The sequence below is a fragment of the Temnothorax nylanderi genome, unplaced genomic scaffold, assembly GCF_030848795.1.
Source record: "Temnothorax nylanderi isolate EJ_2023f unplaced genomic scaffold, tnyl_v1.0 TNYL_tig0126_pilon, whole genome shotgun sequence".
Classification (NCBI taxonomy): Eukaryota; Metazoa; Arthropoda; class Insecta; order Hymenoptera; family Formicidae; genus Temnothorax; species Temnothorax nylanderi.
Genome location: NW_027249188.1, coordinates 432,475 through 460,067, shown reverse-complemented (window position 1 = coordinate 460,067; position 27,593 = coordinate 432,475). Strand labels below are relative to the sequence as shown.

Genomic DNA, 27,593 nt, shown 5'->3' with positions numbered 1-27,593 from the left:
GACGCGACGCGGCGGCAGCGGCGACGGCGACGGCGGATACAACCGGAGCTGCAACGTCACCTCGGCGAATGTGTGCAAGCCTGATGCTGCGGCGCCGCGGCGCACACAGCGACTTCGCTCATCGCGAGCGCAAGAACGAGCGGAACGGAACAGGCTGCCCGTCATGCTTACTCCGTTGAATCGCGACAGAGGACATCGGATAATTAAATCTGTGCCTTGAGAAGCGGAAGGGAATAAATCCGAAGTTATTGGCACATAATGCCATATATTGTTAGAAACACGAATTTTGCATATATTATGAAATAAACTGTAAGTTTTTAGAGTTCTCATGGAGTTATCAAAAATTTTATAAAATTTATCTATATATACAAGTTTATATAAATGCTTTTTGGAGTAATATTTATTAAGACTTTTCGATTTGTTTTCACGAATACTACATACTCCTTAAATATGGTACCACCTTCTTTCAATCCTGTATACATAGTTTTTTAAATTCATATTTAACTTTTTATTAATCTTATTTATTTTTTAATACCAATTGCTTAATTAACTGTTCCTGTATTAATCGTATAAAAATTTCAGAAAAATGCTCGTTAATAATTCACTTGATTGAGCGCGTATCAAATAACTCCGTTTTTCTCATTGTTCCCAGCCCGGAAGTCATCCTTTGCAATTGCATCCCGGAAATTATGCGCAGTTAAACTGCTCGAATTTGCCATCAGCGGACAAAGACACATTGAGCCTGCCACATTGAGAGGTGGGATGAAAGATCGAGGACTGGACAGAAACGCGCGCGGATCGCGAGCGAGCGATAGATACGCATCGAGAAAGAGGAGGAGGAGAATGGGGGGAGAATCTCCGATGATGCATCGGTCGTATTGTTTCATTAGCGAGCCATTGACGTGTGCATGGCGAAGGCGCCGCGCCGTTCGGCTCCCTCTTCTTTCCCGCACACGTCGGCCATAATGCCGCGCATAAATTACGGCCGGCCGCGGGCTGATTGTCCGCGCGCGATTCAATGACAGCGTATTATCGGACATTAATAGCCCCGGCCGCATTCACGTCAGCTCACGATGGCCAAGTTATTGTTCCCCAGCGCGTGGCGAAGCCGGCCTCCGCCCGTATCGCCCGTCTCGCTCACTCTCATTGTCATTGTCTCCCTCACTCTCCCTCTCCCGTACCTTCTGTCTTTCTCCCTCTTCTCCGCTCGACATAGGCCGGGAGGTAACATTCATTTAAGCCGCTGGCGACATTCGCAGTTCCTGCGGGTCTCAGGTGCATCGATCGGATCACAGATACCACGAGTAATCGGCTTGTCGGGACCAAATCGCGAACGTTCGAGCTCGAAGCGCGAGAAGGGATCTTTCACGACGTTATCAGCTTTTCGAAATGGAACTCTTTCTTTTATTTCGTCTATAAACCTGCGATTAACACTCCAACAGAAGAATGAATTGATCCGATCAGTGCAGATACGTAACGTGGATTATTAATTAGTACTGCACGCTGCACAATTCTTGCAATATAAAAAACCGTGAGAAATAGTATAGTCTTGAATCTAAAAGAAAGAATAATTGTTTTATATTTGAATATTTCCAATTCTAAAATAGCGAACAAATAAATAATAAATATTTAAATTTATACAATTATCTTGCTATATTATTAACTATTTGTATTTCTTTATTCTTATTTTTATCATTTTCACATTTTTATTTCTATTTTTTTTACTTTCATTTATTTTCTCTTCTTGGTAAAAAAAATACAACATCTGCAGGATTCCGTCCTGGTTTCATGGCACATCGACTCGAAAACAGCAGAATAAAATGTGGGACGTTAATCCATCTACCTGCGTAGCGAAACGTCATTCGTGCCAGGCTCGTTCGCAGGCAGAGTCGATGTTTATCCGCGAGGTTAATTCGTAACAATGTTACGCGGGCGATAAAACGACGATAAGCCCGGGCTCCGACTTATCTCCTAGGGATTATCAGCGCGCGTGCTTGAGGCCGGCCGCGGCTCGAGACCGGCGCGGCGCGGCGCGCTCAAATTTCATGCCCGAGACTGTTCAAAAACGTTACCCGCCGCTATAGTCCACCGGCAAACCGGCATCGTGACGTTATGCCGCCGGCAATGGATATTCCGTTTCACGAGCGAGCCAACGGCTGTGTGTACGTAACGACGCGGACGTGAAAATGGAAAATGAGCTCAGCTCTCGTCCCATATCGTGGCGTCCGACCGACGACTGCGCTCGTTCTAAGGTTGACGATTCTCCATAGAGACGCTATTGTCGGCGAGATTAAAAAGGTTACGACGCTCTAAGCGAATGCATATTAGTTTATCGAGCTCTTCCCGTCGTCGTGGGAAAGCCTTGCCGAGTTTCGCACATATACAAAAAGTTTGTACATCTGCAGTATAAGTGTTATTGCGCGAATTCTCACGTATTCTCATAGCGCACTCGCTATTTATTTAATCCGCTAAATATTATTAATGCTCGCGTGTTTCTCTCTCTTCGAAGAAAGCACACACAAACTTTGCTGTTTATAAACTTCGTATTGGAGGATATGAGTCGGAAGTCAAGATTTTTTTTTACAAATTTTCAGACTTTCCATCTCGTATCTTTAAAGCTGTTTCAAGTTTGAAAATTGAGATAATGAACGCTATTTCAGGATTATTTTCCGCGCAAAAGCACTTAACATAAACTCGAGCGATTTTTCTGTTTTAAATTAAAAATACTTTTGCTTTGTTTTTAGATACAAATTCCGTGACCTAAAAGGTTTTGAAGATATTTTTAGTTTACATATAGATACAATGACACGTTTATTGAAAGCATTTTTGGCACAAAAGCGAATATATTTTCTAACACTCGTGAGGTTAAAGGCGCGAAGAATAGAAGCAATATAAAAATTCGTATACACATTCGCGAAAATAACGAGAGCAGCTGTACGCGGTGAGAGAGCTCTGATAGAAGCGTTTCCGCGGGAAGGCTCCCGTCACGCGTGCGCTCAAAAATGGCCAGGTTAAAATTTCGTTCCGCCTCTCGGACTTTATTTTCACGGACAAAACGTGTATTCCGGTTTATGGAACAAAGCTTCGACGCGCCGCTATCTCAGGAAGCTCCGGGCTTTTCCGTGCCAAGGACGGTCATTGAAATTTGCGGCTACTTCCATTTCATAATGGCGTAAAGCAGAATTTTTTTCCGTTCCCCCTCTCGCTCGCGTGGGTCGGCGAGTTTCAAAGTTCAGAAGAGCGAAAAACAAGATCGCGCGTAAGAAAAACTAAACAACATTAGCAACAACGGGGCGGCGTTGCATTCTCTTCGCGCGAAAGACGGAAGATGTTGCAAACAACGGACGATACGAGACAGCGGCGGTAATCCCCCGGTGCGATGAAAGTCTTTTTGCGCCACAAACACATTGCCTCGCGAGCGTAAATTGCATTAGTCGCGTTTTGTGTGCGCTTTCCAAAGTAAGACGTCTCTCTCGCTTGGAAGACTATGAGTAAGTCGCATCGCGGCTTTTTGCAGCGGCGGGGATGCTAAATGTAAATGTCCTTCTAGACATTTCTTTCGAATATACCTTAAAACTAAGACATTCGATGTAATTGCGTGGAGAAGAAAATATTCTCTAAGAAAAGAAGGAAAAGGAATATATGAATCACAAAGTAAACGTAACTTTTTGTTATTTTTATAGAATGCTGTGAAAATATTTGTAATAATGGATTCTTTGACGACGTCTAATTCTCCTTACGATTTCTGCAAGTTTCAATTTCCACGAAAGTTAAGGCGAGAAATGACACGCAAGAGAATTTTTGCGTGCTATATTTTTAAATAAAAACATGTTTACGTGAAAAAACACTTCAGATCGCTTTAGCGCACTTATGAAATTGTCCGAAAACTATCCTTTTCCCTTGACAGTTAATAAACAGCCGTAAAATGAATATGAAGCCTAGTCATGCAGGCTTATGCGCAGGCGCATGACTAGGCTTCGTATCATATTCGTATCATTTTACGGCTGTTTGTTAACTGTCAAGGGAAAAGGATAGCTTTCAGGCAATTTTATAAGTGCGCTAAAGCGATCTGAGATGTTTTTTCACCTAAATATTATTCTATTTGAAAATGGCAAAAGTTCTCAGCGTGTCGTTTCTCGCCTCTGACGTCATGATGATTTAACATATCTACAGCGAGTACTTAGGCCCAGTTTCACAAGTGTCGGTTAACTTTTAATCTTAGATTAAACTCACTCTTCGTCTCTTTCTAAGAGGGACGTTAGAAGAAGGCGAAGAGTGAGTTAAGGGGGCTTTCTACTTCTATTGCACATATTTTCAAGAATTTTTTTTTTATAGTGAAATGTATTGAAATATCTCGAAACTTTTATATATTTTCTCACATATATTGAAGTACATAAAAAAAATTTTGTTTTTGTTTTTCTTATTTATGGCGACAAAATGGCAACTGTAAGGGTACCCCATAGAAATCTGGTTGACATGATATCTCGAGTTAGAAACGTCTGAAACAAAAAATTCAAACGGGATATTAAAATATAAGTAAGTGGCTATAGCCGGTACTAGAATTAAACATTTTGGGTAAAAAGAAACAAAATGGCGGACTTTTGAATATCTCGACCCTTTTTTTGCAACTAAAATTGTTTAAAAAAAGGGTTAAAAATAATTAAAAATTTATGATTCTAGTACGGGCTGAAACTACATATGTGCTGAACAATCCCTGTAAATTTCAGCCCAATCGGTTAAATAGTTTCTCCAAAATCGTGTCAACCAGATCGAAAAACGAAAAGTGTTTGTACACTAATTCTACATATATATAGTACACGAAAATGGTGTTTTTAGAAAATCGAATTTTTCACCAAAATAGAAGTAGAAAGCCCCCTTAATCTAAGATTAAAAGTTAACCGACACTTGTGAAACTGGGCCTTAGAAGCTTTAAATAACTTTGTTAGCGGAATCTCTTATAAGACTCAATATTAAATATTTTAACAGTTAAATCGAAAGCTAAATTATTATTAAAAATCTTACACCAAAAAACATTTTATGTTAAACGTTTTATATGTAGCGCACATCTGAAAAATTTCGAGAGAAGATCTTATGGATGTCCACGTGCGACACGAGCGAACGTCGGTCAGAGATGAGAAAGGAGTACGACGCGGCGGCATGAGCAAGCCGCAAAAGCGATGGAAAAAAAATCGCGAAGAATTAGGGAGGCGAAATAAAAGCGAGACGAATTAAAAAAGCGAGACGGTGCTATAGGTATAGGAGCGAGCGCGATGAAATTTAGTGAGTCGTTAGCGCGCGACGGCTTCGGCCAGCTGGTAGCGTGTGGAATAACGGATCGCCCGTGGCCGGCTAACTGCGACACACCGCGTATATGGCGGCCACCGTATGTTATACGTGCTCCTGAAAATAAAAGGACCTCCCCCGAGTGTCGTTTCCGTGAGGGAGAACGCAGGGAGAGCACTAATGCGTTCGGACACGGCTCTGCGGTATTGAAAACGAATTTGCGATCCGCAACACCGGGGTGTCCGTGCTGTATTTTCCGATCACCTCCAGTTTTATCTTCCGCATTTCTCGCGATCCACGCAATAAAAGAGGTATCGTAACCTCTCATGAACGAATTTCTTTGCCATTTGTAGAATTCTTTTTTTGAGCTAACGTCAATTTTACGAGGTTGAAAAGATGAGATGGGGTGGAAAGTGATTTCTTGCTATATAACTGCAATATAAATCTTTGATAGATATTCTTTAGCGCGAAAAAAATCTATGATTTGTACCGATTAAACATTTTTTTATTAAACTTCTCACGCATACAACGATAAATGCTTTTGTAATTATACTAATAGGATATCGTAATAAAAATTTAAATCTTTTTGAGCTTCCTCAACTGGCATTTTATATAATATAATTTCGCGAAGATAAACTCGGCCGGGTCCTAAATAATAAATGCATCTTCAAATAAATCGTTATTCAAAGATCGCAATCGATACATTTGCATCACGCTGCTCGTCGGAGAACTCAATACATCCGTGTTCTAATTTCTTCTTTAAGGAAAACTACAATATCGCGAAGAATGCAGGGGCGCCGCGGCGTGCGTTACCTTGTTTTCAACTTAGATTGTTGATTTAAGAAAACGGCTGTTGATTTAATTAAATGTTTGCCGAAGCGATGAAGTTTCGCCCGAGTTTTCTTTGTCCGCCCTGTTATTTCTACGTTAGTCAAACATTTGCCGTGCCGTCGGGAACTGAGGGAAGTTCCTGCTACCCATGTTTTCTCCCGTTACATGCCCGTTAACAGTAGCAGCGCGCACATGTGACGTGTCGGAAATTGCTTCCCCGCTAAATTTAACGCGGGTATTTTCGGGCCGAGCGTCATTAGCGGGTGATGATGATAAAGATTGTACATTGCTGAGAGATGTCGGCGAGTGATGCTCGGTGAAATTAAATTGTCAGATATTAAGCGTATCTTTTCTTGCATGATCTTGCAACTTGGACGATCATTTTTTCATAATTTCTAGTAATTATTTCACGAGTTAGAGATGCGGAAACAAACTCTCTCTCTCTCTCTCATTTTTTATAAAAATCTTTCCTTTAACTCATATTTTTCTTTTCTCTTTCTCTTATTTTAAAAAAATCTTTTCTTTAACTCTCTTTCTTTCCTTTACCTATGTCTACTGAAAATAACTGATGCCTCGAGGATTTTGTTTCGACAAAGAAAAAAAAAAAGAATCGTTGGATTCAAAGGGGACACTCAATTACATAAAAAACAAACAATGATTGTATCTTGTAGATGCATTGCTGCATCTGCAGGAAGAACAGACCCATAAGAAGTTACATCTCACTAAACCGTGCAATATCTTTCTTTACCGTTTCTCCTACCTTAGATACGAGAGATATTCCGTCCCATTTGTGCCAGAATCATCCTGTATAATTCCGTGAGAACGGCGCGAGCGAATCTAATCCGCCGAATCTAATCCTGCGAACTGACCGCGAAATCACCGCCGGTCGTATCGCGATGCTGCACGCTCGTCACGCAGAAATATCGTCGCCAGTTGGCTGATTCGCAAGCGCTTCAATAGTTTCGTGTATTTTACGCGCAGAAATATATCGGATCGCGGCCAACAACACATTATCGCTGTCTCGCGAGCACAATAAACGACACCCTCGTGGAAAAGACGCGCTAAAATACACGGTAATATAACGCGCTACAGAATTGCAGTTGACGTGATACAATTGCTAGTGCCTCGCACACGATAAATAGCAATTATATCCGGTCCGGTTACAAGGACAAGGTGCGTCCGCCTCCCCCTATACAATAACAAAAGACTATAGCTTCTGGAGCACTTTGTCCCTTCATTTTGTTTCCAATTAAACAGGAAAAAGAATAAATTAACATATTTCGTATAAAATTGTTAATCAAATTGCGACGTGAATGCGATGTGAATCAAATCGCATCGCGTTAATAAATTAATAAAAGGTATAATAATACATTTTCACAGTGATAATTCAAATGCTTGCAAGAAAGTACTATAACCTCTTCTTTCCTTCATCAATCTTCCTTATGCATTATACTGATATGTAGCAAAGGTTGCAGTAGCGAGGTAATCAACAATAAAGGCAGCGCTGCGTTCCGGTCGTAATCGTGTGTAATACGTGCATTTCGCATTCGCGCGCTAAGTTCGCACCAACTTCCGCCGCGAGTCGGAGTCAATGGTGCCCGGTAAAAATCGCGCTTTCCGCGTATGTTGCCTTCATTAGGAGCGCGGCTGGATGGTGCTTCTTCGTACCCATTTATCCCTCTTAATTCTCGCGTTATCCCTATACGTTCCTCTCGCGCACTTTCAATCTCGTTAAGAAAGGAGGAGAAGCAGCCGGATAAGAAGCCGCGTGCACGACATCAGAGAGAAGCCGGGAATGAGAGGTATGGCGTTACACTCAAATTCGCACCGCGCGAAAAAGCGGCCGCGCATAGCCGGAGGTGATCGGCGAGCCAAAGCCTTTAAGGCGCTTTTATACCTTCGTATCACGATAGGAAATTCTGTACGTCGTTAGCGCGATATTCTCACAACGTCTCAAGTTATCGAAAAATATTGCTCGCGACAAGTATAGCGGATATATAGTGATACAAAACTGTATTGCATTACGGATAATCGGAAAACATGTAGTGTTGCGAATCGTTATGTATCGCTATTCTTGTTCCGGAACTGCAACTGTTCGATCTCATCGTCGTTTATTTCAATCGGATGATATTATTCTGAATGATTTATCTCCGATTGAGGAACAATATAAATGCGTACCGCCTCCTTTGTCGCGCGCTGATCACATTTTCGAAGAAACCCTACCCACCTGATTCATGATATTCTTCTTATACTCGCGGTGATTTCATTCCGAACGATTCATCGCTCCATAGCGAATGCAACCAGCGTAAATTCGCTTTAACGCCGCGCTCCTCGACGCGTCCGGGATGCGCGCACGCAATCAAAGTAACGATTTAACACCACGCTAGCCCGGGATCTAGATGCACCTAGCGCGTGCACGCTAACGAGGTTGTGGCGGCCGAGAAAAGGGTAGAGAAAAGCATAGCGGTGTGGTTTACTATACCTGGGCGTGTTTCGCGGCAAGAAAACTAGGGACCCGGCCGGAATGAACGAAATCGCGTCCCGTATATCGCGAGGTAGTGATCTTGGAAATGATCCGAGAGTAATTTGCTGCTTGCCGAGAGTTGCTTGCGTTACGCGGTACCGCCGCTGAACTCGCAATGACGTACTAATGTCACGGAAGCGCAAAAGTATAAGAATCGTGGAGGCCTACTCTCGAAGAAGAGCTCAATGAACTCCGAATAGACCGCAAAACAACATTGCGGTACAAAATTACTGATTAAGATCGACAAATAAGTCCGAATGTAAAACCTTTTTAGACTTTGGGAGAAAATATAGCGGTAGATACTCGATTCTTTGTCCTTTTCGAGCATTTCGATTATCAGGACATCGAAAGTTCGCAGTTCCAATAAATTCTGTCTTTACTAAGCGCGACAAAAGTTCAGATTTGGAAACTAAGAAGTTCGCGAGATTTCCTGCAATTAAAATTTTCTCTGATACTCCGTGTAAACGTATACCGTCTCGTCTCGGTTCTAAGAGCCACAAAAGGCTACAAGTGGTATAGTTATTCAGACAAACTGCTCTCTCGCGGGCTCATAAAAATTCTCCGACCTGCTTAGAAGACATAGCTAGACGAGTAGCGTGAATCTTTGAAGTCGCATTACGAGAACGTTAGCTTTATCCGCGTAACGTTAACGCGACTTGGTGTGCGCATTAAACTCGGCCCTGCATGAGAAGAGCCCGGACGTAACAACTCCGCCTTAGACCTACCCGTCCGATTTATACTGCAGTAACACACCGTTGCGTCACTCGCACCAGCCGAATGCAGCACGTAATTTAAGGAATCGAGAACCCGTGAGAAAAGCTTTGCCAACTTTTTCTGAATTTTTTCTTTTCTTAATTCCACATGCGTTGTTCGTAAAAAAAAAAAAAAAAAAAAAAAGATTTAACTTGCTCGCGTACGATGGAAAAGTAGTTGCGTTAAGTTAACGTTCTCATTTTCACTTGTTACATATTTAAAAGTCTTTATTATTATACATGGGTGCAAAATTGTAGTACACATCATACAATTCATATAGTACCAATGAGTATATCCACGCTAATTTGTATTCCACAGCTTCAATTCATTTAAAATATGCAATACTACTAGGCTCGATCGTACTTCTTTGATTAATGCAATCGGAACGCAATCGATGCGACTATCGCCCGTTTGCCGAGCGCGTCCGAAGCCGGATCTTTGACAGCATTCTGGTGGCATGCAATAAGATGTGCCCCCTTAACCGAAACGCTATCGCGACTACATGGCAGCAAATTGCAATTAAGGCCGACGACGGTGGATTTATGAAAATGGTGGCCTCGCTCGGCGCGTATATATCCACGCCATCGGAGAGATACGCGCGTATCCGTCGTTCCAGGATCAGGATGAACGAGGATGAAAGTCCTTGCCTTCCTCCGTAGACACCGCGCTCTCAGAACGAACCGCGCGCGCGGGGCCTATGTATGCGATTTACTACCGTAGATGCAACCAACCGAGCAACCAGGCGGCGCACGCTTGCAACCAGGCGCGCCCATCCGGTCGAGAAGTCTGGTGATAATTGCCGGGTGTAATTTACGGGACGGCATTATCGCTACATTTAAGGGAGATTCGCGCCCTTCCGTTGGGCGAGTCTTTACGACTCGCGAAAGTCTCTACTTAAAATTGAAGATGTTGCATCAAAATTCTGTCGTTGATAAAGATCCCTCGTTACGTTATAAACTCTTATTCTTTTACTCAAGGATGATAAACAATAAAATTCTCTAATTAATTTTTTCAGCCTCGTCTCTATATAAAAGGCCGATATTTATGAGACTAACTTTCTCGCTGAAAGAATTAATAGAATCATTCCCCCAAGCATGAAGATTGATCCGATTCGATGCCATTAAACGCGAAAGCAATTGCCGAGCGGAGAGCGATCATCATGCCACGCCATCGAGTTACACACATATGTTTCCTGACATATTTCCCGATCGAATTTACCGCGATAAAGCTGACAGCGTTCCGCAAAAAGCCCCGAGTAATCAAAATTTCGGGACGCCTCGCTGCACCGTGATAAAAATTTCGACCGCGCTGCGTTTTGCGCGTTATCGCGCGGCGAAATCGTTTACAAACGCCATGCCGCCACGTTTCCCGCGACGTCAGACTCGACGTTTTAATCTCCGCCAATGTTCAACCTTTCGGGGTCGGCCTTGTTTAAATAATGGAGCCCGTGCGGACAGTGACACGGCCGCAGAAGAAAAATGTCGAGCTCTCGGATCAGATTGATCCACCATGTTCGGCCATGTTGTGAAGCTGGCATCGAGATTTCTCGCTTTCTCATAAAAAAATTCTCCGCCGTGTAAAATAGCATAAACGTGAAACGGAGCTTTTCGAGCTATCTCACATCACATCGTAACGGTTTTTTTTTCTCGCATGCAAGCGTATACGTGGCATTTATTACGGGTAAAGCTTATGCATGTGTAAGTATGTAAACGCTATGGTAATATATACTTGAAATATGTATATATTCACGCAAGAGAGAGCTTTCCTCCGGGTATAGGTGCATGTTGTTGGAAAAATAATAAAATGCAATTATTAGTAATTTATGTAGTGAAATTAATGAATTTAGTAAGAACCGCATAATAGAAATATATGATAAAAACGCATAGTGGAAAAGCTGAGATGCCACTAAAAAGCGCGATGTGAAAATAGAGTTAATAACAATTACTGATAACACATTTCATATTTAATAGAATTATAATAGATTATCTCTCTCTCCTGTAAATGTTATAATTTATTTATATATTGTATATCGTAATGTTACAATAATTAAAATCAAAATTAAGGCAATATTAATCCACATTTAATGATTTCCGCTCTAAATTACTTCAAATTAACTGCGAGAGTTCTAATTCGAGATAAAGATTCTCTTCCTACGATACTTTCGTTTCTGTTTTACAACTTAGGATAAGCTATCTTGAAACTCGAGATGAAAGGCCATATATATTACGCTATTAATTACCATTATGGATCTACGGATCTATGAATTTACGACTGCAGGCCTACGAGTGAGTCGTGAATCGTGCCGTGCATTAAAGTAAATAGAGGCTGCAGTCTATCCCGTAGTATAGTGGTTAACGGCGATGCTGCTGTACTACGGTATCCATGACGGAAGTCGAGCACGTCCGAATGTGTACGCGCCTGAGACAATATCTTAAAAAACAGTCGGATCAAGTTGGGTGACTTCCTGCCCGCCTTTACACGCGCTCGTAAAGCGCGATGAAAAACTCAGAAGGGTTCAAAGGGATGTCAAAGGGAATTCCTTCTTGCCCGTCGTTAGGGACCTTGTTGAATGCGCGCAATTAGCGACACCTCGACCGTTACCAATTAATTCCCGCGATTCATCTGCGATAGCCGCCGACGTTCGACACGGTGCGTCGTTTACCGTGCAAACTCCTACGACGCACGTTCCGGTACGGAACGTCGTCAGCCATCTGTGTAAATTAGATACAGCACGCGACCGTCTTGTGTCACTTCCAACGATCCTAATGGCGACGGAATTACGGAATGAAAACGGTTTCTAGACTTTGGTCTTGTAGTTGTTTGGTCTTGGATGCAGATAATGAATAATGGATAAATCGATCGATAGTTTTGAACTATCGTTCGCTTAAAGACAAACTATCAGATCCAGGAATACAGACTTATTTCATGATAAGATGATAATGGTAACTAATATAAACAAGTAATAATAGAACTCAATAGAAATTTATCAGATAAATCATTTAAAATTTTTAATTTTTAAGTTCTTTTGTTATTCTAATTTCTTCATTTTCTTGACAATTTCTTCATTACTTAATTTTCTGCGGGTTATAAGAAAACGCAATGCATTTCCTGAATTAAAAATCTTGATACTTTTGCGAATTACTTCCTCTTATAAACCGAAAAAAAAAAATATTAATAAGTTTGTATTTAACACGGAATAAACGTGATATCACTGTTAAAATGCATCAGATCAACCTATTGAGCATGACAAGGCGAGAGATATCGGATTGTCGTTTCAACGACTTCGATCGCCTGCGAAGAAGCAACGGTTGGTTCCTAAGCCGATTTGCATAAGAATCGCTGCGGAAATAGACAAAATCGTGATCGCGATCACGGGATTGAGTCACTATCGGGACGGAATATCGTTCGCGGAGAAGAACGATCATCCTTTTCTAAGTCGAGGCGGATTTCGTCCTCGATTATTCACCGTGGGGTTCTCTCGTGTCGTCGTGTGCTGACTTTAATCCGTTCAGCTCATATCGCGCGTCAATTTTCAACGGTGTCTCAGAAGTCGTGCGTTTTCTCCCTATCACGAATTCCGCGGTGAGTTGCGATGAGGAACGTTTTCGGTAAAAATGTGTTCGAATAATGTCGCTTGTCGCTACATTAAGTAGCGTGTAAGATTAAACTATTGTTTGTACTAAAGCGAGAAATCTGAACATTTTTTTTTTTACGAGCACCATTATAAGCGTGCTCTATTGACAAAACACGCGAAGAGTCGGATCATCTGTCGCATACGAGCGATTTGTTCATCTGAGACAGCGAAATTACCTGAATAATATTTCTCTATCAAGGTTTTATCGCTGGCAGTCACGCGGTAATGGCCGCGGCGATTTAAATATCCGCGCCCCTCGCGAGAGATGGTTCTACCGTGACTCGCGGAATTATAGTCGCCGGGTATATTGCGTTAATTACACCGCCGACGCCGACGCCGCGCGTACTAATCGTATCTTTGTAATTAAAGACGTTCCGCGCGAAAGAGACGTACCTTTAATGCCCGCGGTGGGCTTTCTTAATACATATCGCACATCTCTATCTGCATGGAAGCTCCTGGAAAAGCTCCTAAAACCGCTGTGAGCCCCAAAACGTTTCACGAATACGAATTAAGAGAAAAGTCGGTCAAGTAATTAAGTTATCTCGGTTAATTTCGCGGTTGATATCGAATTTGGACGAGCGACATTACATGAAATACGAAAGAAATAACTTAAGTTATTTTTTTCTTTACCAATCTTTTCGAAGCGAATTAAAGTCGTCAAATGAGTGGGTCAGCATTGCAGAGAGAAATATCTCTTCTTCCGATTTACTATTTAGTTAAAGTTACCATTTCCTCCTTGCTCGCAATTACATTTTGCAGGCGCACGGTGAAGTGCGACTGCCACTATTAAACGCTATAGGAGAGAATATAAAAAGGCCCTGTAGCGAGATTTAATTACCATCTTAACGATAACGACCAGAGCTCAAATTCACAGCGATATTACCCCGAGGGTATCATCGCCCTGAGGGTGCTGTTACCCCGGTTTCTTATTTTCCAGCAATAAACGTAAAATCGAAATTCTCCGACGAGGCGGTTTACTTTGACTCTTCTGTTCTTTCAACGAAATGATAAAGGGCATTTTCTCAAGAAACGAGATACATATAACGGCGAAAGTATCTAGGTCAATCTTCCATAATGGGATATAAATATATGCTTCAGAAAAAAGTATGATCCCCTGTAAAAATCGGGATTAAGAGAGAAAATTATGTAGCTATAACAACCAATAATTTTAGTTTAATTATATTTATATATTAACGTAAAAAATGGCCAATTTTATTAACTTTCTTTTATTTGTAAAACATTAGAAAAATATATGATATTTACATATTCAATTCTATTGGCTATTTCAGCGTTTTTCTCTCATTTTCAACTATATCTTACTATGTACTTAGTTATTTTTTTCTATTGCTCATATTCTTTTTGTATTATATTCAAACATAACACGTATAAGATATTTTTGTCGTGAAAATGTTTGACGGAACCGAAAGACAGACACAATTCTGATTGGCTGTAGTCCAGTCAAAATACGATTAGACCTAGAAAAAATTGCAACACAAGGTTTTATTACGTCATTGTGTTCAGAAAAATATACTGAACAACATATTCAAATTCCGCCATTTTCCGCTATCCCTAAGTATGTTTTTTATTAACAATTTATAAACAAATTTGTTTTTCTCCACAAATACGATGAATTTCGAAATTTTTGTAGAGATCAAAGTTGTAGAGCAGACAAATATCTACAAAAAATGTTCTTATGAATTTTTTGAAATATCTCATATTATTTGAGATATTTGCAACAAGAGCTACTAGGCTACGCGCGGAGCGGAGCGGAGAGTTCTAACAAGCACACGGCAGTCTCTACCGGTCGCTGCTAGTTCTCTAGGTTCTACAAGGAACTTGAGTTGGTTCTCGATACTAGTATATGTGTCTATGTATACACACACACATATATATATATATATAATATGAATGTGTGTATTCATATATGTATTCATATGTGTATTCATATACGTATATATATATATGTGTGTATACATAGACACATATACTAGTATCGAGAACCAACTCAAGTTCCTTGTAGAACCTAGAGAACTAGCAGCGACCGGTAGAGACTGCCGTGTGCTTGTTAGAACTCTCCGCTCCGCTCCGCGCGTAGCCTAGTAGCTCTTGTTGCAAATATCTCAAATAATATGAGATATTTCAAAAAATTCATAAGAACATTTTTTGTAGATATTTGTCTGCTCTACAACTTTGATCTCTACAAAAATTTCGAAATTCATCGTATTTGTGGAGAAAAACAAATTTGTTTATAAATTGTTAATAAAAAACATACTTAGGGATAGCGGAAAATGGCGAAATTTGGATATGTTGTTCAGTATATTTTTCTGAACACAATGACGTAATAAAACCTTGTGTTGCAATTTTTTCTAGGTACCCCCCCTTTTTTCCGTATTTTGACTGGACTACTGTGGCAACGCGCGAGACCAACTTTGGCCGAAGAAAGAAAGACGGAACGAGATTAGGCTTGCCTAGTGCTCACGGGACGTGCGTGACGATCGATGCAGAACATATGGGAGACAAAAGGGCTCGTTTCATATTCGTTTCATATTCGTTTCATATTCATGAGCGCCTACTTCCTCGGCGACGCGACGAGCCGCTGCTGCTCAACATGCTCGCCGACATTCGTCGCGTTCTGTCTCAATTTATGCCATCGCTAATTGCCACCACCGACCGAACTTTGAAAGCCGTGCTCTTGAAAACCACTCTCCGCTTTACATCCGATGAATGCGAAACGGGGTTGCAATTCAGAGGTTGCGTCGAAAACGAGAAGACGGCGGCGCGGACGTGCCGACTACTATGCCAAGGAACAACGGAAATAATTCATGAAAGATGAGAGACATTCTCTCGTACCTGTTACATCTTCTTCACGTCTAAATAAACCGTTTGATTAATTCATGATTCCCCGATAAAAGTTTCGTTCAATTTTTCTAACGCGTGCGTAGAAAAGTAATTTCGAGAATTACAAGGAGAGAGAGACGTAATTTCCTAGGAGAAAAAAATAATTTTAGTTCCAGAGTTCAAAATAATAAACTACATAGAAAAGAATTCGCCCCTTCCACCTCTTTTCCATACATCGAGAAATAACAAGTTCAATTCGCTGTCGGCGAGACGAGAGCTGCAATAAATTTCGATACCGCGATCGAGAGAAGAGATGAACTTTTCCGAATAGGGGTAAGTTCGCGCAGAATATAGCGGATATTTCCGTGAGTAGACGGTCGATTAAAGAGGAGATCCAAGTCCGGACGAAGTATAGCGAGTACATTTCGAAGGAGCCCCTCCCCCCCTTTCTCTCTTTCTCTCGTTTTGTCTTTTTCCAGACACGGAGACGTAATACAAAAACTTTGTAAGAGCGCCGGAAAGTACGACATGCCAGTTTTCACGCTTTACCGAGTGTATCGACATCGTTCTCGGAGGCACAACGAGGCCATATTGATTTCCCCCGGTCGAAGAAGGACCAAGGAGAACGAGGAGGAGAGACGAGCGGGGAGAGCAAAAGGAGAGACAAGTTCGATACAAACCCATCCCCTAACCGATTGCTCCGCAAGGTAGCTCTATCTCTTTGTGCGGACCATTTCGCGATATTATTTCGCCAATATGTCGTTGGCTGTTCCCCACCCTACTTCCACTCAAGTGCAATTAATAGCCGAACCGTCGCGGGAAGATCGGGATTCTTTGAAATATCGATACATTGGACGACTTTTCCAGCCGTCCTTGTCGTCAGCGAAATTTATTAAATGAAACCGATGAAAGTTATTAAATTACTAACCCAACATAGTCGACTGAATCGAAAATACGAAAAATGTTTCAACTGTAAGATAATTAAAAAATAATACACAGTTATAAATTGATTCAGTGTGTCGTAAAATTAAATAATCTCCGTAAAAGTTATGAAAACTCTATCGCCATGAGAAAAATAAATTTTATATCTTCGTATATTATTTTATAGTTTAAGATTAACACATACATAGTATGTATAATGTACGGAATGTACATTATACAAAATTTGATTATAACACCATCTTCCACGATATTTTAATCTACTTAAGTTAATATTAAAATGGAAGCAGCTTCACAGATAAAATAATGAATAAGATTTCCCTGTCTATTTGCACTTCTAAAATTTAATTTGCAAAAAGTTATGCACTTTCGCTGTCAACTTCAAAAACCAATCCTTGATACCTCGAATTTTGTTGCTGAGGAAAAGTTGATTCCAAAATCATCAAGGTCTTGAAGTAATCCCACATATTGTGATAGACTCTATATGTACAACATGAGATACGTAGGTACTTTACCGCTCAAAAGTATTTGCCACCTCAGAAAAAATAGAAAATTCTAGTTTTTTCAGCAAACTTAATTTAAAGTGGAGATTATTGCATGGCATGTACTCATTGTTACCTTATACAAAACTTATGTTATGTTAGAAGACAATGGTACCGTCGCAAGAGAGAAGCTTTTTAGCCTCGAGGACACAGGCAATATAAAAATCCATAATTTGAATTATTTTCGGTTTATATATTATCAGTTTTTATAATTAAAAGGTTTTGTAGAACAGCCTCATTGTAAATCTATAACTTAGTTTACACTTGATAAGTACCACAAACCATGGTCGAAACGTTGTGTATATTTGAATATTATATTAATAAATGGCCAGTTGGATCGAATTAAACCATCCCCTTTGTTAATTATTACTGGCAAAGAAAAAGATTACCATAGGTTAATGTTGTTATCCCTTAATCCTTTACTTCCTAATTTCATGTAATTATTTTGCGTACGGAAAATCTCAAATAATAAATACATTTTCCGAGATCATCACGTTGGTGTATATATTTAGAAGCAAAAAATCAATTACAAAATTAAACAGAATACCAAAAACTGTGTAAGGCTGTAATAAAAAAACATGATGGCCACATTGATGAGGCAAAAATTTAAAATAATGTTTTTTCTTGTCAAATCATTGTTTAACTTGTTTAAATAACATGTATAACTACTTATAAGATAAAGACCATAAGCAAATTATTGACCTTTTTATTAAACTTTTTTTAATATAAACTCATCTCTGATCGAATTTCTTTAAGGTGGCAAATACTTTTGAGAGGTAGTGTATACACCTCAAGATACAAAAAAAAATACACGTGTACTTTTTTATGACGACGAGATGGAAGCGCATCGGCTAAAAAGGATACAGATTTATGTTTCGTCGACGAGACTGATATACCGGCCTTAATCCCTTAGAGGGATCGGTAAGATACACGCGGTAAATGGAATCTGTCTTAAGACCTACCAGTATACGTCGAAAGTTTCGCGAGAGCGAATAACTGCGCGCGGATAAAAAAAGTTCCGCGAGACTTTCGCCCCGTCGGGAAACACGACGAGGCAACGGCTGCGTATCCGGCATTAAAAATACATCATCTGTATACGGCCAACACGCGGGAGACTGTTATAAACTTCTGTAAATTATTCGCGTACGTTGGGCGGCGAGTGATGAAACACTTATAATGGCGCTAATGGTATGGTAGTATTTTTTTTTCCTTCAGTTAATCCTATGCCCGTGCATTAAGTACGCGCATCGCGTTAAAATGTATCTGACTGGAATAAAAGCTTTTAATGCTAATTTAATATCTATAGTATAATTTCTATTATACTTAATATAATTCAAGATTTAGATTTTTAGATCTGATAATTCTCGTGATTATGTAGAACACGCGGTAAAAATATTGCCAGCCAAATAATGTAAATTTCGGCAAATGTCATTCCACTGAAAAATAATTTTACAATAAATCTGAACTTTCGGAACGTACGCGTAATTTATCGGGACTACCGCGACTGAATATCTTTTCGGAGGGAATATGAAGTCACAAAGTGTCTCGTAAAAATAAAACTCAAGGCTATACGCGCGCGAACGCGCGCGGCGACGTGAATGAAACTGGCATTAGTCACGCAGCGTGCGTCATAAATTATATCAATCGGCACATTATCATCGTCGGGGGGATGGTAACACACCGGCGTGCGATGAAGACGTCATTACGATTATCCGAAGGCTGCGCCGGCCGCCGATTTGCTACGTGCGGGGCCGCACCGAGAGCTGCTGGGAAATGCATCGACTCCCCATCGTGCACGCGCTTACGATCGTAACTCTTCATTCTCGCGATTCGCATGTACATTTATGCGCGCACATTTTTCACGCCGTGACCGTTAAACCAATATGTCAGGCCACAGATCAAAGGTTGCAATGTTGCATCTCTCTTTCTCTCTTTTATTTTTTCATTTATTTTTATGCGATGAAATCGCGAGAGAAACCGAGATAGACGATCGAGGGATATCACGGTGATAAAGCTCGGATACATTGGAATTTTCGCGTTATTTTTCGTATCGCGGACCGTCATCGCGCTGGATTTTAGTTCGATACGTTTCGGCGTTTATCGGCAGCAATACGTTTACGACGGCTCCATGGTCAATACACGGCGCGTTAATGGCTCTTGACACGGTTACCGCGCGCCACCGGCTGAAATATGCTTTCGATACGATTTAAAAGTTGTCACAAGTTGCATGATCGAAATAAGATATTTGACAACTGCATATGAAAGATTTATCGTGGTTGCGAATCGATCTCGGCAGCCGGTGAGACCGACGAAAATCGCAAATAGCGAGGTGATACCTCGTTTCGGCCGACGATAATTCCGCCATTCGAACGGTTAAACGAGAGATCGAAGCGGTAACGACACGTCGCGCTTGTTCCTTCTGTTTTAGAGGTGCTGAATTTGTGGTTTATTAAGCTGTAACAACCGCTCGGGGCAAATGGGGGTCCATTCGCAGCGCTGCGCCAGAGGACAGTGTGATAAGCTATAAATCGATTCGTAGATACTTCCTGTGGAAGTTAACTGCCGTTTGTAAAAGTTTTATTGTCTATGGACTCGCTTGCGTATAAGCGACGTCATTGCCGCAACTGCAGTAATGTAATTCGCGAGGCCCGCGGCCATTAGGGCCCCGTTATTCCGGCGTTATCCTCGCTCTTTAATGAGCGTATGAGTACCTATAACGTATAATTTTGATAAGCTCCATGTCGGCATTCAATACATACCAATTTCTTTTTCTGTTAATCTCCGCCTAATCCGATTACATTGTTCTTGCCTGAGAAAATACGAGGTATTAATGTTTCAGTGATTTCTATTAGTAACCAATTTATTACGCTCTCTCTCAATAATCTCTATTTAATCGAGTTAAGGTTGTTTTTATCTCTGTCTCTCACACACACACACACACACACACACATAAAACATATTCGAGATAGGAATGTTTCAATATCAGTTAAACGTAATTATTCGCAGTCGTAATTATGAGATGAAATAATACTGTTTCAAATTAATGCAAGTTATATTCGTTCCTTTTAGATAAAGATTTAATAATGTCGCTGTAATCCGGCTTTGAGCAGCCAGCGACGTCAAGAGTATTAGCATATAACATGAAATTCCTATTACATTGTAACGATATATATATATATATATATATTTATGCTGTTGTGACAAAAAAATATGGGAGCGCTCTGGCATTCCAAATGGGATTTCTCAGGCAATACGCATTCATAGGAGGAAAGATCCAGAGCGGTAAACCATGGTTTTTCCGTGTATTTAATTAGACTTTTACGTGGCATGTGACCGCGGGGAAATGATTATCATGTTGCCCTTTCAACGAGGTCTTTTTATCGTGGCACAATTTTAGCACAAAAATCATGCCCGCGTACGCGCATGTCGTAATAGTATTAGTCACGATATTTCCCAGTATACAGGAGGAAATGTGACTACACTAGAAACATAATAGTTCAAACAGTAACTTTCAACAGTTCATTAATCATACGGCACGGGATACAAAAAATGAAGATAGACTCCAGACTTGTAAAGCTTTTAAACGTAAAGCATTTTTCAAAATTTTAAACTGGCGAAACGTGATATTTCGCCGCAACGTTGATGTATTAGAATAGTTGAGTGTTACATAAATATTTTGTCAGATGTAATATTGATACGCCAGGTGAGATTAGACTGATTCAAAAGCCATAGTCGGCGGTGGGCGGTTTGTTAATGCACGGTATTTTCTACGCTATAGAATTATGCTCAGTCGATTGGTCCCGTTATTGGTAATATTCGGTGCATTATGCAAATATGTATATATTGTCGGACTGTTCCTGCCTGGCGTTCCGATTATCATTGATCGAGTCTCTCTCTTTCCCTCCCTCTTCCTCGTCTCTCTCTCTCTCTCTTTCTCTCTGCGTTTATGCACAATCCAGGCTACGAGATGCATGATGCAGTCTCTCAATGTTGAACGCGCTCAATGCAACTCGTTACATTTTTTAAACATTTTTTTTACAACATATATTTCAAAAATGCAGTATGTAGAACACTGAGTAGGAAGCCGTGAGATCTTAAGAGTATATTGAAAAAAATTTTTAAACTTAAATACATTTCGTCATTTTTATATAAATAAACTAAATTGCAAAAGAACATTAGCATTATTTCAACATTTGCTAATTTTAGCTTTCTCTTTTACCACCGTGTTTTCGATGTCGAAAATTAAAAAGAGAGAGACAGAGGCAAATCTCTCGGGATTCAGAAACTTTATGATAAGCCAGCGACACCTTCAAATTAAAATTTCAACATATTCACGCCTCTCGCAAATATTCAACGCGAGAGATAAGAGTGGTGTCTGGGGTCGCCCCAGAATTTTAATAAGAGAAGATTAGAGACACGAAATATACGCGAAAGAGATTACGCCGCTCGGAAGAAGGAACGCTGCTTTCGACTCTCTTTCGGCATCGTTATACAACTGTAATCGTATCTTGTTGGCTAGCGATGTAATATCTCAATCCTCTCACCTTGAGTGTAATCAAGTGGTTAGTTAAAAAGTCCCTCAGTTGACGCAAGTTCTCATAAAATTACACGAAATTATAATTTTGTGAAATTGTTACAATTATACATGCTTAAAAAAATTCTACGGCAAGATTCCGATAACTTTGGCGCCTCAATTTGACGATGGTTTCTGGTAGTATTTTTAACGCTGAACAAAAAATTATATAGGTCTTATAGGGCTAACCGCCCTGGTTTTCGAGATATACAGTGTTAAAGTTAAAAATAAATAATATGAATTTTTAAATAATACTTCAATTGTGTGTGTATAAACAGTATACACGTAGGCGGGGGAGGGGCTACCGCCCCTCCCCCGCAAGCAGGGGGGTGAGGGTGAACCTCGGTTCGCGTGGAAAGTTGAAAACACGAACCGTGACAATGATAGACCTTGTTTCGCCCTATAATCAAGTCAGGGGGGGAGGGGGTAGACCTCGCAATATCTTACGTTGTTTATGTTTTTGTCTCGAGTGGAAAATGTATGCGTGTTCTTGTTTACATTCTTTACGTGAAGCACAACAGTATTTGTGCTTGGCATAGATATGTTCGGTTCGCTATAGCAGTATCTGTAACAGAATAATTTGTTATAGCAGAGAATAGTTACACGGAAAAAACGATATGGTTGCCACAGCCAAATAAATAGTAACATTTGGCGCAGCCATATCTGGTGGTTGTCACACCCACATTGATGTGGTGTCTTAACTATATCATAGTTGCCGCACCACCGCGCCAGCGCTGGTATCAACTCTCTATGGTTGTCCCAACCATATATACGTGTATAGTGATCCATCAATGTGGGTGTGACAACCACAGATATGGCTGCGCCAAATGTTACTATTTTCTGGCTGTGGCAACCATATCGTTTTTTCCGTGTAGGATATTGAAAAGTAACACCTCGTGGCACTTCGTTTCGCGTGGAAAGTGTATGCGTGGAGGCAGTAGGTTCCGCCGGGGGCTCCACTATTGTTAAACTAGACACATAGTGGGCCTTTAAAGTACATGCGTGGGCTTTCCACGCGTGAAAAGTTGTAAACCCATGTGGCACCTCGTTTCATGTCGACAACATATATCAAGGTTTATTGAAATCGGTGAAGTCGCCCTTAATCTAAAGTTTTACCAACTTTAACACTGTATATCTCGAAAACCAGAGCGGTTAGCCCTATAAGACCTATATAATTTTCCGTTCAGCGTTAAAAGTACTACCAGAAACCATCGTCAAATTAAGGCGCCAAAGTTATCGGAATCTAACCAATTCTACGACAGCCGTTGAAAAATAAGCTTGCATTAATATAACATTTTTCGATCATTTACTTTTAGATTCTGGATTCTCCTAAAACGTGGAATTTTCCCTCGCGTGGCACTGTGTATAATTTTTATAGGACGCAGGCGGTTAATATCGCGTATGACAAATCGGAACGAGAGGCAGGGAACGCGAGCAAACACACGCGCGAGAGCAAATCGATATTTGGCGGATAAGCACGATAAAAAAAAAGCTAGACGCGCGGAGCAGCGGATTGCTCGCTGTTACTTTTTGTTCGCCCGGGCTACCCCTGCCGGCCGCCATCGGTAATATCGAGAGTATAACCGATCGTATTTATCCGTCCGACGGAACGTATTGCGTCGGCGGTTGAGTTATGAATCCACGCTTAACGCGAGCAGCAACGAAATAAACATGCCGGACGGAAGTTTTCGCGTGATTTACGGACACGGGTCGCGACACGGAGAACCTCCGGGAATTCGTCACAATTCTCGACACACCGGGATTCGAGTCGCGAAATCACGATCGCATTAACCGACTTCGATTGAAACGTTTCGGCGAAAGCCGATAACACTCGTAAAACTAACGTGATCGACGGCATTTTTTTTATAAAGATCGCGCGCCGACCGCTTTTCAATTTATCCCTTAACCCGATAAGCGCGTAAAATCGCGCGGGAAGAATAACGCGCGTGAAAAACGACGCTTTAATCCATTGAAATGAGTTTCGAAGTGGTATTTTCGGAAATCCCGGCCGCGCCGCGAATCTGGCGAGAGGGAGAGAGATAGAGAATCGTAGAATCCCTGAAACCTGACGTTAAAATTGCGCGCAATCTGCATTTCCGCGTGCTTGCAGGATCGAGAAATTACGGAGTTGCAATAGGTACTAGATACGGTGGTATATAATACGGTGGATACCAGTAGTTGCTTTCTCTCCCTTCCCTCTCCCCCTCGTGGCGTTTCGTACTTTCCGAAGTTGCAACAAGAGCAAGAGTAGCAAACTACTTCAATCAGCATCGCGGGCGAGCCGCGTGAACGCTTTCGGCGTCCCAATTAATAAGTTTCTCCACGCGGCGATTTCGGGAGTTGCACATGCCGCTCTGCATTAAGAATCATCGCGAAATTCGTAAACTACATTCGCGAATGTTTGACACCGAGGTCAATGTAGTCGCCGTAATACAGGATTGATGAAAAAATTATTTTAAAAAAATTTATATCTTTTATTATAACTGCGGAAAATAAATCCTCAAAAATTCCGATATGCGTAAAAGAAATATTACGAGTAAATATCTCACCAGGATTTCAGTTAAATTCAACAATTTAATTGTTATCATTAACTGCTGAATTCAGTTTTCGGATAAAGTGGGTCTAATGAAACTTCATAACGAAATGTTCGTTAATCCTGATGCTTTTTCGCGAGTCGAGTTCCGAGCTTCCTGCACGCGATATTTCAACAAGTACGCGGCTTCGCGCACCGCACGAGAGCGGCGCGGTAACGAAATTCTGAAATAATGAAATTACGAATTCCTTTTCATTCGTGTGTAGAGAAAAGGGGGGGGGGGGAGAAGACAAACGCGTGGAAGGTGGAGATGGAGGAAGTTGCCTCGTCCATTAAACACGAAACCACAATCTTTGGATAGATCGGTGCTCTGTTCCACGCCGTTTTTTGTTCCACGAAAAACAACGCTTTCCAAATGTTGCCTGGCGATGAATGTTAATAAAGTAATCGCGTACAACTGCGTCCACCATATATTACAACGAAAATCATCAGTCCATTAGCATAAATTAATGTCTCATACACGAATTTGCTACAATAATGAAAGTATAACAAAAAATCTGTGTATATTCGCGTACATACGCGCGCGCGTCCCTCGTTAAAATGTGTTAATTTTTTATATATCGTTGATTTTCAGCAAAATGTGTGTAACGTACAATTGTACGTCTCTTAGATGGCTGCAACTCTCTAGTTGCTTCTTTACAATTTCAACTCACGAACGCCTCGTTTTGTGCATATCACCCTACGCCCGGAGCGGAAGGATAGAATGAAAGCAAGCGGTTTGCTCCTTGCCGCCGGGCGTTTCTCTCCATTATCCGTTTGGCGTTCTAGCCTCCGTAGCGTCTCCCCGCTCCGTAGGACTTTCGCACGGTTCTGATGAGTCCTTGTCATGTTCTGCGGTCGCAGTCTCTGACTTATCCAGCCGCGCCGCGGAATGTCTCTCTGCGAATGCTTTCCACTGAATTCGCCAAGTCGACGCTTGCATCTCGTAGACGCGAAAGATCCTCTTTCGCTCACTTCCGAGAGATATTTGTGAGAGAAATATACATCTCACCCATTTTCATCGAGAAAACCTCAATGTCATTCTCTTATTCATGAGTTGACAAAAGAAGTCTTTCAGGATATTCCGGGCTGTAGAATCCTTAGGTAAAAAAAAACTGAACATGAAGGTAAATTATTTTATAGCGGAAAAAGTATCGAGATTTATTTAACTGCTCGTGACTTATTATAAATAATATGTATTTTGCTTTCGCTAAATTTTGATATTTTTTTTACAACATAAATTAACAAAAAATATTTATTCTACTCATTAATTTAACAGTCTAACTAAAAGAAGAAAAAGCTAAGGATTTGAAGTAAAAACATGAGTAAGAAGGGAAAAAGGATGAAAACCTCGAAACGATACAGGAGAGAAAATCCGAGAAGCAAAAAAAGCGTAAGAGAGCAAAAGCGAAAAACGTGACGAATGCCGGGATGAAAGAAAACGGTAGTCGCGCGCGCACGTACACCGAGAGAAATGGTGAAAAACAGGATGCATTTGGTCTACGCGACGGATGTCGACTGTGTCTTCGGCTCTTGTTGCGGCGCCGGAAGTGCAGGCGAGGGATAGGGTAGGTAGGTAGGTATCACCTTTCTTCGTCCGTGCGATGTAACACGTCGCAGTGGACCCCGGGGAGCCGTTTCGAAGGAGACAGCCGCCAATTTATCCCGTCCAACAACGTCGTCGGCTCTCCCTTTCTCTCTCTCTCTCTCTCTCTCTCTCTCTCTCTCTCTCTCTCTCTCTCTCTCTCTCTCTCTCTCTCTCTCCTCTCTCTCTCTCTCTCTTGTTCTCCGTCTCTCTTTTTCCCTTTCTCACGACCGACAGCGTGTCTTCCGTTGTGGTACGTGTCGTCGCTGACCGCGATTACTATGCCTGGACGAACGTTCTGTCCTGTTTCTTGACGTTTTCAATAGAAACAAACTTTGCGTGGTATTATGTCGAATGACATCGTTGTATTCGATTTAGGACGGAAAAAAAGGATTAAATTGATAGGGATGGGCAGAAAGATTAAACTGATAAACGTAATCCCGAGGCTGTTTCTCACACCAAGGTTTATGAGATAATGACTATAATAGAGATGATCCCACATCTGCGGTATTGTTTTTTGACAATAGATCCTTTGATTATAATTTCGAGTCAAGCTTTCTTTTGTGAGAATTTCGAGGACATTACTGAAAGTTTCATATTAACGTATTCTTCACACAGTATACTGGCGTATACTTAAGTATGAGTAAGAAGCAAAGTATCGCATATCACGAAATATCATCTGTAGCAATGGTAGACGCGTAGAGACGATAGTATCGATGAATAATTTTGCTTGACCTATCGCAACATTGCATCGACTTTCAAATGAGAGAGAAAGAGAGAGAGAGAGAGAGAGAGAGAGAGAGAGAGAGAGAGAGAGAGAGAGGTCAGAGAGGTATTAGGTGCTTTCGTTGTTCTAGGAATGAAATCGACTGTTTCCACGGTGATCAACACGCACAATGAGATCTGCGTTGTTCAGCGATCGTTTTTAAACATGCACAATGCAAATTCGAGAGAGAACGGGTTGCCTTTAAACTTGGTAATCACTGACATATATTATCTAACAGAGTCCAATTCCGGACACATATTCCATGCCCTAGTTTTTCGATTATACTTGTTGATCATAAAATACAGATAGTTAAATATTTAAATAAAAATAAAAACAGAATAAATGCCGTTTATTATGAATTAGCTAAGACGTTCTAATTGACATTTAATAAATTAGTATAAAAGCGAGCACAAAAAGGTTTTCTAGATCAGTATAATTAACAAATAGCTCCACTTTTACATTATTTTCAAATCATAAGAATTCCCAAATTAATTGTTCCCGATCTTTCGGATACAAAAAGGGAATCAAACATTCGAGGGAACCAAAGTTTCCTTTTTTCGACATAATCCTGTTTTTCACAATGGAAGGAGCAAGCTGTCAGTCAATGTACTCGAGATATTGTCAATCACGTTTCTTTATAGACGACTTTCTACAACAGGTGGTTTGCCTATTGTCAAAGCCAAGCGAAACCATTAGACACGCTGTTAACCTACTTAGCAGCGGTAACGGTCAGCCAGCGCCTATTACATCGGC

General features: G+C 40.9%; 1 protein-coding gene across 4 annotated transcripts in view; it reads right to left on the bottom strand.

Annotated features, from left to right (window-relative positions):
• LOC139776724 (CCR4-NOT transcription complex subunit 6) overlaps positions 1-27,593 on the bottom strand; it is a 314,159-nt gene that overhangs the window by 58,716 nt on the left and 227,850 nt on the right. The window contains exon 4 of one of the 4 annotated variants that reach the window (XM_071713603.1): positions 4,280-4,499. The exons of the other annotated variants lie outside the window; for them this stretch is intronic. Within the exon in view, the coding sequence (XP_071569704.1) occupies positions 4,330-4,499 (170 nt within the window). The 3' untranslated portion in view covers positions 4,280-4,329. Of the gene's footprint in view, positions 1-4,279; positions 4,500-27,593 lie in introns of those variants that run through there. 4 annotated transcript variants of the gene reach the window in all.